At 32.8% G+C, this 14137-nt stretch overlaps 2 protein-coding genes across 2 annotated transcripts; both read left to right on the plus strand.

Annotated features, from left to right (window-relative positions):
- Window positions 1-1531: 1531 nt before the first annotated feature.
- On the plus strand, window positions 1532-2689 carry LOC132733594 (actin, clone 302-like). The gene has a single exon (XM_060720254.1). It carries the CDS (start codon window positions 1532-1534, stop codon window positions 2687-2689), a length of 1158 nt encoding a protein of 385 aa, XP_060576237.1.
- Window positions 2690-6360: 3671 nt separating this feature from the next.
- Window positions 6361-14137, plus strand: LOC132733595 (alpha-tocopherol transfer protein-like). Its single transcript, XM_060720255.1, has 5 exons — window positions 6361-6706; window positions 11796-11945; window positions 12648-12807; window positions 13273-13334; window positions 13911-14137. The coding sequence occupies exons 1-5, from the start codon at window positions 6691-6693 to the stop codon at window positions 14135-14137; spliced, it is 615 nt and encodes a 204-aa protein (XP_060576238.1). The 5' UTR covers window positions 6361-6690.

The raw sequence follows: 14137 nt of genomic DNA on the forward strand, positions 1-14137 counted from the left end.
AATGTAGTCGAGTACTGGTGTAACTCTCCAGGAACGATGGTTAGGAAACTACCCGCCTATATGACTGAAAAGGCGTAAATGAAACAAACACGCTGGGCAGTGGTTACCTTGAATGGGTCACGTGACTGCCTTTGTCGATTAAGCTGCATGCTCTAAAGCTGAGTGCTCGAAATCGGGAACCAGTGGTGTACATATACTGTTGGTTACTCTATATATATCTAATTCATCTTTACAGCGTATAAATATCTGACATGTAGATCTAGTGTGTAAAGTAGAGTTTACTTATAAAGTACATATAATTATACATAACTTGTAAAAAAATGTGCTTGGTTTTAAGTATATGCGGAGAATGTTTTAAACGCAAACATCGGATACACGCAGTGATAAAGTAGAGGATAATCTGTAAGTATCTACATGCATTCTATGATTCTGTTTCGTGTTAACTGATAATTAGGTGATAATTTAATTAATGCTATTTATATAAACAGGAGTTAATTATTGACACGCTGGTAATTAAGGCTTAACCATGAAAGGTTGTTTGGATTTTTATAATGTTATAAACAAAAAGATTATATACATAGAGTCGAATTTATAAATGAGATTGATTTGATTAGTGATTACCTAATTAATTAATGCTTTCTTTTTTTAATGGCAGTGTAGCAGAATTTCTAACTGTAACGCTTTAAATTTGTTTAAAACGATATTTTTATTTATTTATCTTTTATGAAGAATGAATTAAGATGTGTGTTTTGGATGAACGTTAAATATTATATTATGTATTATTTATATCTGAATTATTAGTTATTATGTTAACCATTGGCGTGTCTCGCTGTAATACTATACTAATACTGTACCAAAGTCTAACGTACGGAACTTGACCGGAAAGTTACATTCAGATAATAAATATAACTAATTAAATAACTTAACACATGATCTGGGCTATTCAAGTGTTGTTATTTTATCATATACTTGTATAATAGCCTACCGTCGTGTCGGAAATGGCGTTCGCGAGAGCACTTCGTATATGTTTTGTGTGTAATTTCTTATCGCACATTCCAGAATATTTACATATCTATTTGGGATCGGTAAAATAGAGAAAAAGAAAGCCCAACACGGCATAACTGAAAATGTTGCAGGCTCGGTTTGATTCAGCCTGTTCATGGACGGTACTGTTAAGTGCAAACTACCGCCCACGCCCCCTAGCACCGGCTTAAGCAGAATTCAACATTTACTATAAACTGGTACAATTTTGAATTTTGAAACATCCGCAGATGTATTCATTTGGCGGTCATCATGGAACCTTCAACTCAAGCATGGATTGTGAACAAGTGTATAGGTTACTGACCAAAACCCATAACTCGAACAGGGATTTTCACTGAATTATTCCCATTTGCGAACATTATACATTCTATGCATTTGCAAGTGCGTTTTTCTACCCGAGAGCTCGTGCTTTTAATATTTGTTTCGTTTGCACGTGTTAGATGTATATTTCTATGGTGAATTTACATGTTTGTTTTAATATTGTAGTGTAATGAGTGCCGACCACCACGTAGATGAAGGGACGCCACCTGTTGTCATTGACAATGGTTCGTTTCGCTGCAAGGCAGGCTTTGCGGGAGATGATTATCCAAAGTACATATTTCCATCTCAGATTGGCAGACCAAACGACACGGAGAGTGACTCAATAGCAGCAGTTGATGTAAGGGATACATTTGTTGGAGAACAAATACAAAAGAAAAGAGATGTTCTGTCAATAACTTGTCCCATCGAGAGAGGCATTATTACCAACTGGGATGATATGGAGAAAATCTGGCAGCACGTTTTTCAAGAAGAACTACATGTTGAATCAGAAAACCATCCCGTGTTACTGTCTGACGTTCCTTTAAACCCAAAAACCCATCGCGAGAAGATGTGCGAAGTTATGTTTGAAACTTTCAAAACGCCAATGTTTTCTGTTTCTTTAGGGGGAGTTCTTGGCATTTACGCTTTAGGGCGTGTGTCTTCTATAATACTCGATGTGGGCCACGAAGTCTCGCATGTTCTCGCAATTTATGAGAGTTATACATTTAAAAACGCAATCGATAAGTTAAATTTCGGCGGGAAAGATTTGACAGACTATATGCTGGAGATGTTGAATTCTAAAAGTGGTACCAGTTTTACGTCGAATTCTGAAAAAGAGACAGTTCGCGAGATTAAAGAAAAGTTATGCTACACGGCAATAGACTTTGAAAAAGAGATGGAGCGTTCTAATTCCGAGTCCGACGCCATTGAACGAACATATAAACTGCCAGATGGAAGTAAGATAACAGTTGGAAGCGAAAGATTCCATTGTCCAGAGGCTCTTTTTCAACCGCACTTATTTAAAAAAGATTTTCCTGGACTTCATAAGTTTTTTCATTCAAGCCTAATGAAGTGTGATGTGGATGCAAGACCAGATTTAATGTGTAACATGATCTTATGCGGTGGATGCACGATGTTTCCAGGTGTGAAAGAAAGAATGCAGAAGGAAATGGTCGACCTGATTTCAAAAGATAAAAGAGTAAGAGTTATTGCCCCTCCCGAAAGGACGTTCAGTGTTTGGATCGGAGGCTCAATCCTAGCCGCTCTCTCATATTTCGGGACCAAAGCTGTGTCGAAAAAGGAATATGAAGAAAACGGCCCTGGAATTGTGCATTCCAAGTGTTTCTGATTCATCGCTAGTCGACTAATTCGGAGTCAATATACAATGTATCTCAAATATGCAATACTTAATTATTTTTTTAAAAGCAATAGATATTTACGTGCTATAATTTTAATATAACAATATATTACTCATCACTATTTTTGGCAAGCAACAGATTGGAGTGTTTCCAACATGAAATTTTCAGTCAAGTGCAAATGAATAAAATCTTAATTTGAAACAGGTGAATGCCTTCGCTAGTAATATCCTAGCAATTTCTATGGGAGAAAATGCATAATTAAGTACATTTGCACTTATATGTTACTTGAAAAGTTCAATCAGTCGGTTCTATAACAAAATACAAATAGAGATTAGTTGATTCATCGGTGACAAGCGGAGAAAGCCGAAGTAATTTTCGTATATGATAATATTACATATTTCTCAATGTAAGGAGTTATACGGAGTTATACGATTGCATTTTAGAAATAACTAACTTTTTTACCATGTTTCTACGGAGTAATGGCCAATTCTACATATATAAACATTTAAAAGTTGATTTCTGTGAAAAGTAAGTGCGTTACTTTAACTTAAACCATATTATTGTACACTTGACAACATGTTTGGATGAATTAAATATTTTTTTCTTCAAGGCATTAATTATATTCTAATCTAGAGGCGCATGGCTTTAATATTAGCACTGTTTTTACTTCAAGTATGAAATTATTCCTAACAGTTAAAGCTGCATGCCTCCGGGTGAGATAAAATAATTCAAGAAAATCAAACTTAATAAAAATGTAGTGAGGTTTAAAGAAATGTAAAAAGATTCAAGATAAAAGTAATAATTCTAATTAATGTGCCATTTATGATCGAATTTGCAGTATTTTTCACCATATTTCGCCTGGGTTAATAACGCAGTAAGGGCTTTTTTGTATACTTTGGCAAAATACATGTAGGCATATTGTAAACGCTGTTTGCAATATGTACCGTTAAATCATTTTTTGTTCACTTCACATTATTTTTCTTTTTTATACATTTTCAAAATTTTCACGAAAACTAACAGGAATCTGGAGGCATGCTGCTTTATAGAGAATAACATGCTACTGTCTTTTGATATCAATTTTATCAGGCGAGGCTGATATGGGCTAGAAAGGGCGAGGCTTGCCGAGCCCTTTCTGCCCATATCAGCCGAGCCTGATAAAATTGATATCAAAAGACAGTAGCATGTTTTTCTATTTATCATGTAACACATAAAACTGTCATAACTACAAAATAATCTACTTTTAAAAAGCGAATTTCGTAGAAATGGGCATTTCTGTTCAAAGAAATAATTCTTGAAAACAAATTCCTCCGCCCCTCAAACTTTAAATTTGTAAATGGCGGCCATACTTTCTTTCGACTCGAGATTATTTCCTGTGATAAAAGATACAACAGAATGAAACACGATAAAAGTCTTACCTTTAAACATCGATCGAAAAAAATCCCTAAGAATCACATAGACTTTTTTACTGCAGGTTTGTCTTGAATTGTCAATTTCAAAAGTTCACAATAATTTCAATCAAACAAAAGTCAAACGGCAATCAAACACAAGCTACACAAACATGCGTCTTATTTTTTAAAAGAAACAATTTGTTCACTTGTTAAATAATAATCCGGCGAAATAAAGTAAACTTTTACAAGTTCTCAAAGAAAATCGTCAGCCTGTTTGTTATGATTACATGTATAGTATGACGTGAACATCTATGATGTCATTTGCAATATAAACTATGACGTCACTTCATCTAGTTGATGCGCTATCTAATTTATTCGTAATTGAAATCGAAATAATAAATAAATAGATATCGCATCTTGATTCAAGACTTGTAAGGGTATTAGAATACATTGTAGAATTCACATGCTGGTAATATGAGAATATAAGCAATTGAAAAAAGTCCGTGAAAATGGGCGGGGCTTAGTTTTGATATCAGGTTACTGACCTGATATCAAAAATAATTATCAGGCAAGTGTTATCAGGCAGTTACCATAGCAGTTGCATGATAAAAACATATATACAAGTTTGATATTATTATTAGAATTGTGTAGAATAGTTTGGTATTAATGCACCATGAAGTGTTCCTAGAAATACAAACACAATATATATGTGTATTGAGGATTTAGCAAATGTTTCCATATATTTTAATTTCAATTGTTGCTCAACGAATCCTCGATAAAAGTTTCTATTTCCCACCTCTATTTTTAGGTGCATGTCCGCATGCTTATCTCAGTTAGCTTATCTTGTTACTTTTTCGTAAATGTGTTTCTATGATAAAGATCAGAGCTTGTAAGCTACATGTAGTTTGTTGGCTGAAGAATACAAAAATCTGGACCAAGAGGTTTCAAATGTAGGAAACAATCTCAGGTGAAAGATAAGGTTCAACTAAAGCTTTTTACTACCAAATTTTCTATGCCTTTTTACTATCATATTTACTTTGCCAAATTCTGTTTAAAAATATTCTTAATGGTTTAAAATATGTTTTCATATATCATTTTATCTGATATTATTTACTATGCAATATACATGTAACTGTATTATGTTTCATTACTTTAATACTTATTATTTTATTTTTCTACCTCATGTAAAATAAAATAGTTGTAAGTGACGCTGTTTAGTATTTTTCCCCTTTTTTAGCCCCACTGATGAGATTTTTTGCCCCTGTAAGATTTCATGCCCCGACGGCGAATTATATATTTATTATGGCATTGCCACAAGTATATAAGTTGCCGGGCGGCTGAACTGTACTCTCTTTATGGCTTTACTGCCGACATCCCGAACAAAAACCACACCAATTGGAACATCCGGCTATTATTCTTATCCAGAGTTTGACGGAAATGACCAAAAAGAAGCGATTGACCCTTTTTATATTTACATAATCTCTTAAATTAAATATAAACAGATGGGAAAAAAAACTTCTGAAATACTGCTAGTTGTAAATTACACGGTTCTAATCATGTTGAGCAAAAATAATCTTTCGTTATCTGATGCTGATAAAGAAAAAAACTTGTTTAGAAAAGAGCATAATGGGTCTTTAAATCTTGTGAAATTATAAATATTGACAGGGAATGTGTTATAATATACATGTATACGTTACTGATATTAAGTACAGACTATAATATTTAAAGATATACTATGCTCATATTTGAGTAATGTACTTTAAACAAAGAAATTTGCTAAAACCTATGAAATCCTTACTGAATATGTCTAATTTGAATAAACAGATGAATTTACTATGTATTGGAAGCCACGTTCCCTATTATAAGGCAAGTAAAGTTGTTTTTTTTTCTTAAAAAAACTGCCAGTTTTTTAACGACACTATATATTTATATTGTGTGTAGAGTTTTAAATATAACACATCTACTTTCTGTGAAGTCAGAACATCTTTATATTTTATATTTACAAAGAGACTGTGTAGCAATCACCAATATTTCCTGATATGAAATTTGAGCATAGTATATCTTTAAATTATTTATTTTGCGTCGTTTCTTTGTTCAATGCAATATAAAAGCTATAATATAATGTTTAACGTTTTTGGCCTTGAGCGATAATGGGTTATACTTAAAAACAACAACAACAACAACAAAACGGGAAGTAGCACTTGAAATACATTTTGTTTGTTTGGTTTAAATTATAGCTTTATCAATATTATACATGTTCAAAACTGATAAGCTTTAAGGTCACTGAAATGTTCCTATAATATTGAGCGACAGTGTGTGCCATTTTATAACCGCACGAAAAATCGACTAGATGAAATCATTATTTGTCCGCATCCAAGCATTTCAAATAAAGTAGTAAAATATACCCGGCAGAACAGTCGGAAACTATAGGTTTTTTGTAGTCTACATTTTCTTTATTAACATGTGACTGAACATATTGTCATAGTTTGCGTCAGCTATATAATTCAGATTAATATAAAACTGAAATCTGGGAGCCATTTTACTACTTTTTGACCATACAACGTGTAAAATATTGGATTTAGAGATATTTATAAGCGTGCAAAATGGCCGTTGAGAAAGGTGAGTTTATTTATAGATATTGATTAATAAATATATGTTGTACACAGGTGAAATACGACTATAAGACTTGTAGGAATATTGTTGAAACGTAATAAAATGGTTATAACACTGTATCACCAAAAATGCTTGCTAATGCACATACAACATTTAGAAACATTCGTATAAAAATAATAATCCTTAAAAGTTCTTTCTGGCGACTGCGTATGATCTGCATGTACATTAAAAGCCGTGAGCTACAAGTTGACCTTAACATTCAGTGGTAAATACAGGAAGAAAAAAAAACTTCACAATTTTACCTGTTTCGTGTAACATGTAAAATTATGTAATAGTTATAGTTCAGATTTTAAAAAAATATGGAATTTATTGCAAGCGTAGCGTAGCGGAGCGCAGCAATAAGTTCTATATTTTTTAAAATATGAACTATAACTGGCTTACCGTTTGACCCACTTTCGTGGAATAAGTCAGGTACGAAGTGTCGGTACAGCTGTAATGTAATACGAGTCCCGCCCTATAGATTGACAGGCCAACACATGGTCTGAGTGTTTTGACCTGTCAATCAAAGCTTTGGGTTTTTTTATGTATTTTCATCATGTAACAATTCTGCGATCAGGTTGTGTTTGACATAATATATATAGCAAGAATCATATTTTTGAACCATTTCATGTGGTCACGGTGCTTGATATTGCTACGCAGGTTTTATATGCAGACACAAGCAACAAGAGGCAAAAGCTCAGGTAAATATTTTATAAAAAAATATTCTCGAATTCTCGCAATATCTAACTTCATCGTTATCTGAATGAAAATACAAATTGTAACATGACTAGGCGCGCAGCTTTTGTACGCCCAACCAGTACCGAATCTCAAAATAGATGACGGTAAATTATTCAAACATAACATGGTTAATCTGCCTTAAATGCTGTTGCAATTATTAAAAAAAACTTTGAAAATCAAATTTCAGTGATTTCTTTGATATTTGCATTTTGCAGGCCGATTTGAAAAGCTTTTGTCATCATTCTGATGACATTAAGAAGAAACAGAAATACAGTGCCCTATAATACAACGAAAAACAACAACTGGGCAGTGCACGTCTGGAAAACCGCAACCTACAACCGGAGACTCAGCAAGAGCCTGGTTATCCTATTCCCGTTCAAATAGAGCAGTTCCGTTCATGTGCATGTGCAGCAATGGATTTTTTGGTCGCAACAATTCATCTGTGAAATTGAAAGGAAAAATGGAGAATTCTATCCTCCAACAACTTTACTAAACATTGCTGCAATGCTACAACGGTATCTTCGAAATGAAAAATCCATGCACGTGAACTTTGTTAAAACTGAAGATCCTTTTTTCTGAACTTTGCAGAATAATGGATCGACGCATGCGCGAGATGACTATACGAGGGTATAGGGGTCGAAGTCAACTGTTAAAAAAGTGGAGTTTTTTTTAACAAAATGTGGAAAAAAGTTTGTCATGGAATTATGAAACATGGATATTCTGTATGATTATTTTAAGATAATTATGTGTTAGTTTCGAACTTTGAGATTTCTCTCACTCCATGTCTATTATACTGTTTTCTAATGTTTGAATTATAACCATGACGGTATAGGGAATGTACTGTTTCAATAATTTTTATACATGTAAAAGCTTGGATTTATAAATAACCGTATGAAATCGCTTTCTTATTTGTTTACTTTATTCGCATGCCACATATATTGTCTAATTTTAAACTCCGCCCATATCCATAACGTCATATTTGCCAGATACCACGTCAATACCCATTAAAATATGTCTACTTATTTTTCACATACACCAGTCCCGGTATAGTGTATGCAATATATTTCAAATAAATTTGAGCATTTGATTGGATAAGAAAGTGGGACAAACGGTAAGATACATCTACGGGATATATTGAGGTGTTTTATTAAAAATGTTTAAAAAGAATAGCTTAATATTTTTCATTTTTTGTTCTAATACTTAAACAATAACAGAAATATAGCAATAATACAGTTATACCACTTGTAATAACACTGTTATACCACTTGTAATAACACTGTTATACCACTTGTAATAACACTGTTAAATATGAATTGCAATAATACAGTTATACCCATTGTAATAATACTGTTATACCACTTGCAATAAGTAGAGGCAAGTGTGCCTTTAGTCCATATTGGCACACTTAGTGATTTATTTGCCCGAGGGCAAATTTGAACCAAGTGTGCCAATATGGACTAATGGCACACTTCCCCCATGTAATGACCTGTTTAATGCATGTTTCGCAGCAATTTTTCAGACTGGAATAAATTCAAATAATAACGTAATTGTTCTAATATATTTATTAATTGGATGTCCGTGTTGTCCGATTATATTATCTAAATCCATCAAGCGATTCGCTAACGATTTCAACGTCCTTTCGACGGCCATTTTTTGCGATGCGGTTGTCAATTACGTAACGTGTATAACGCGCGGACGTTCTGCCGTTACTCTATAACAGGTGGTGACAAGAAAAGCATTGATGCAAAGCATCAAAGGGCGTCCAAGCAAGAAATGCAGCAGGTGTAGATGAACTAGTAGATATATGATGACAAGATATTCTTAAAACAGTTAAACTGTTCAATGGTTCATTGGTATATCACTTTTGAATGAAAGAACGAAAGACATTGTTCATTATCTATAACTTTGATTGGCATGCTAGAAATTAAAGTATTACTTGTTATTTCTTTATGATCGTGGTTATTAATAGCAACGGATATACATGTATACAATCACTTATAATCCATATGAGTAACGCATGATCAACACCACACTTGTGTAATTGTCCCTTATTATGTTATCGCTATTAGCGAAGACCCCCTCTTAAGGTATCTGTTCACACTTAGTAACAATATGACACTTGTTATATTACCATGTTGATCATGTTGAGCATAAATGTTTATTATACACTAATTGTAATACATGTATCTTTTTTTAATAAAAAATACAGATTTTATGAATATTGTTTTCTTTTCTTTTTAGTGTTTGATGCACTATTTTAATACTGAGTTTTTACGTTTACTACTCTTTTTTATTAAAATTGTAAAATAAATCTTAAGAATTCAATTGTCATAATGACCGACGATTATAGGTCAAAACTTAACTGGAAAAAGTCAGTAAAATATTGTTAATCTTTCAATATATAATATTGTTTATTCTTAAACCATATACATGCACATTTGTATTTTTCTTTATCATATTTTAAATTATCAATCAATTGAATAATTCATAAAATCTGATTTGTAGCTTTGAATAATTCCTCGGCATCTTTACTAAACACGAATAACAAATTAAATAAAATGTTTCAAAGTTGATAGTGTCATATTAATGCCATAAAAATGTACATTTTTCTGTTCTGTAACGATATCAAACATCTACTCCACAACCGGGAGATACCGGACAATAAACGTGTGGTACTATTCGCCGGTCGTCAAAATAGACCAGGAGAGACCGGGAATTACCTACAGGAGTACATCCCTCTATAAATAGATTTTCGGAATATTTAGGTCATCAACTCATCATTCTATTTACAGCTTTCGGAATAAAATACCATAATAACCCACTGTGTACTACAAAATGATAAATAAAAATATCCCGAAAAGCGCGATTTATTGACGGAAAAGGTTATTTAATTTGAAAATGTTTGCATTGCGAAATTCTCCAGTTCGCTATTAATTGTACATATCGCGACTAGTTAATAATCAAGCACCCTCATACCGATCGGAATGATCGGCTTTTATTATGAACAACTATAAAAGGCTCGAGAAGTTGCTGTCGCCCTTTCACAAAATCTGATTTCATTACATAAAAGGCGCCGCGCTTCAGCGCGGACGCCAATAACCGGAAATAGCCTCAATATGGGATTTTGGCACACTTGGCAAGTGCGCCAATAGATGGCACACTTGCTCAAATACGGGATTTTCGCATGTCATATTCAGAAAAAAGAAACGAATTTTTATTACTAATTATAGTAACATATGCAATAATGTAGTTAAATCATTTGTAATAATACAGTTATACCACTTGCAAAAATTTTACACTGTTATATCACATGTAATGATACAGTTATACTACTTGTAATATTAATACAGTTATGACACTGTTATACGACTTTCAATAACACTGTTATATCACTTGTATTCATCTATTTATACCACTTGTAATAATATAGTGATACCACTTGTAATAATATAGTGATACCATTTGTAATAATATAGTGATACCACTTGTAATAACATTGTTATACCACTTGTAATAACATTGTTATACCACTTGTAATAACATTGTTATACCACCTGTAATAACATTGTTATACCACTTGTATTAACATTGTTATACCACTTGTAATAACACTGTTATACAACTTGTAATAACATTGTTATACCACTTGTAATAACATTATTATACCACTTGTATTAACATTGTTATACCACTTGTATTAACATTGTTATACCACTTGTAATAACACTGTAATATCACTTGCATTCATTTATTCATACTTTATCTATACCACTTGTAATTATACTGTTATATCACTTGCTAATAACACAGTTATACCACTTGTAATAATATAGTTATACCTATTGCAATAAAAAAGATATACCGCTTGCAATAATAAAGTTGTACCACTTTTAATTACATAGTTATATCACTTGTAATAATATTGTTATACAATTGGTAATATTGTAGTACTGTTTATAACTTGTGAACTGCTTATAGTTATAAGATATGCTGGGATTAGTACTGATGTACTGCTGTTTGTAATACTTATATACTGCTGGTTATGATACTGGTATGCAATATACTGCTGGTTGTTATACTGGTATACATCTGGTAATATTGCTGGACAACTACGGGTTGTAAAGCTTGAATAATGCTATACTGCTGGTAGAAATACGGATATGCTGTAACATGTAATACAATTTAAACTGCTGTTAGGCTTTGTTAAACCAGCCAATCAAATTAAAGGGTAAAAAGGACATAAAAACGAATGAAATTCCTCGTTTACAGGATTAGATTATTACTCAAATGAAATTTATATATTTCAATGTGTTTCTAGGAGATGCTGATTTTGTCAGTAAACTTAACGAGGAAGAAAAGAAGAAAGCAAAAGAAGAGCTTCATGAACTGAATGACAAAGACAGAGAGGGCGCTGTACAGGCGTTAAGAAAGTGGGCACTGGAACAAGATTGGCTGAAAACTAAGACAGGTAATGAGAGTCAAAATTTATTCATACGTTTTCAAATGCGACAGTCTAAACTCTTGAATGTTTTATTTTCCCCTTTATTAAGATTTATGACATGTTTCAACGACTTTGTAGCGGTATTTATTACATGATATTTTGACACACTGTCACTGGTGTGTTCTTACAAAATAAGAGCAAGCATGGAAAAGTTCTAGATTTCGCGAGATTATATTTGATTTTAAAGCGACCTTCAGCTTTTATTTTTATTTGGGAAAACAGTTCAATGTTGTTTTTAACTAACTATTTCAATAATTTCACCATGGAGAAATGCATTAAATCACTATTAAGTCTTCTTAAACAGCCTCCCGAAGCTATTTAATTTTAAAACCGGAAGGGTCTTTTAAATCAAAAAGTGGAAATTAATTTCCCAAGGGGTTTTTCATGTTTTAAAAGTAAATTTCCCTTTTATAATCACTTTTTGATAATTTTCTAAAAAAACCACCGATTAAAAGCAAAGTTTTAAAAAAGAAATTAGCTCTATGCTTACAGTGCAACCCCGTAAATTACGCTTCACTTTAGGTTAAATACAACATCTGAACTTTAGTCAGATTGTAAGAGTGACATGCATATATGATAAAAGAGCATTATCATTTGTACATGTATATAAACCTAATAATGTTACAAGAATATCAAAAATCAAAAATAAGACAGCGCAATCTTTTACAGACTTCGAATTCCTTTTACGATTTATTCGGGTAAGAAAGTACAGTCAACTTGGGGCCAGAGAAACTCTGGAAAACTTCTGGACGAACAGGACTAATGTTCCCGAGTGGTTCAAAAATGTCGACCCAGCAGACGAAAATATACACAAAATTTTGCGTTTAGGGTAAACTTTAATTTTTTGAAATTTTACTCGTTTCTTAGTGAGTTATGAGTTTCACATAAATACTTTCAAGATTTGTTTTTTATTACATGTATATGTAGAAGTATATGACTGTTTTTTGTTTGTTTGTTGTTTTTCTTTTGTGTTTTTGTTGTTGTTATTATTGTTATTGTTGTTATGGTGGTGGTCTTTTAACTGGAACTTTAGTATTGAATAACAACCTGTATCGACTTTAGAAATAACAAAACCCCTTTATTGTGTATGGAACCGATTTAGATTTTAGAAATGAAACTTATTAATTTAACACGCATATACTAGTATGTCATTTAACATGACCCTTGATCGGAAATAAAAAAAAATTATATTCTATTTTATTTCATTCTAATCTATTCGGTTCTTTTCTATTCTGTTCTGCTCTGCTCTATTCTACACACAAGAAATCATGACAGTTGTTTATTTCACGTGCAGGATGGTGTACATTCCAAAGGGCTACGACAAACAGGGACGTAAGGTTATATTTTCAGGCATGGGTAAGTAAATTTGTGTGAATCTTCATTACATTACTATGTAATAGCTAAATACTTAAACTTCCTGGCTGGTGGTCCAGTATGCTCGCTCTCTGATCATGAAATGCTTTTTCCTCAAATTTGGCTTAAAATAGTGCAAAAATCGATTTTTAATTTAATTTTGAGCATATTTTTTCATCATCTGATTCATTTTTTGATTGCAGAAATGACATTGTGTGTTCGCTTTGGATACCAGTGATTTAAGCGCTTCATTTGATCTACGCAAGAATTTCAAATCGTATATATTAAGGCTGTCTAACCTTAGTGCAGCATCTTTAAGCATATGTTTTTTTCTAATTTTGAAACAGTTTTTGAAGCATCTTAAGTTGATTAACCCGTAGCCTGCTGGTGGCGACTGTATACTGAAAATTACTTTTATATAGGGTCGTACACCTGGTTATACCGAACCGCCTCATTATGTCGAACCACCTTATTACGTCGAACCACCTCATTATGTCGAAACCCCTCTCATGTCGAACCGCCTCATTTACTCAAATTCATTCACTTATTTACTTAACCAATCACTTGTTTATATTCCAGACGGTTTTGATATGACCTATATGAAATCGAAAGAAGGTCAAGATTTGATCTACAAAACATTCTGTCTAGTCTGTGATTGGTTAACACTAGACGAAAAGGCGCAAGTTAACGGGGTAGTGTTCGTCTCCGACTACACCGGGGCCTCCCTGGATTTTATAAAGTATTGGAATGCAGAGCTGGAAAAGAAACTGTTGGCTTATTTACAGGTAAATGTTGGTTTTCCTTAG

Source organism: Ruditapes philippinarum, unplaced genomic scaffold (assembly GCF_026571515.1).
Source record: "Ruditapes philippinarum isolate M1 unplaced genomic scaffold, ASM2657151v2 ctg5169_1_1_1_1, whole genome shotgun sequence".
Lineage (NCBI taxonomy): Eukaryota > Metazoa > Mollusca > Bivalvia > Venerida > Veneridae > Ruditapes > Ruditapes philippinarum.

Coding starts and splice junctions, on each gene's coding strand:
- LOC132733594 (XM_060720254.1), top strand. CDS start 1,532: ATGAGTGCCGACCACCACGTAGATGAAGGGACGCCACCTGTTGTCATT.
- LOC132733595 (XM_060720255.1), top strand. Junction 11,946..12,647: donor TTGGCTGAAAACTAAGACAG/GTAATGAGAGTC, acceptor AATCTTTTACAG/ACTTCGAATTCCTTTTACGA. Junction 13,335..13,910: donor GGTTATATTTTCAGGCATGG/GTAAGTAAATTT, acceptor TTTATATTCCAG/ACGGTTTTGATATGACCTAT.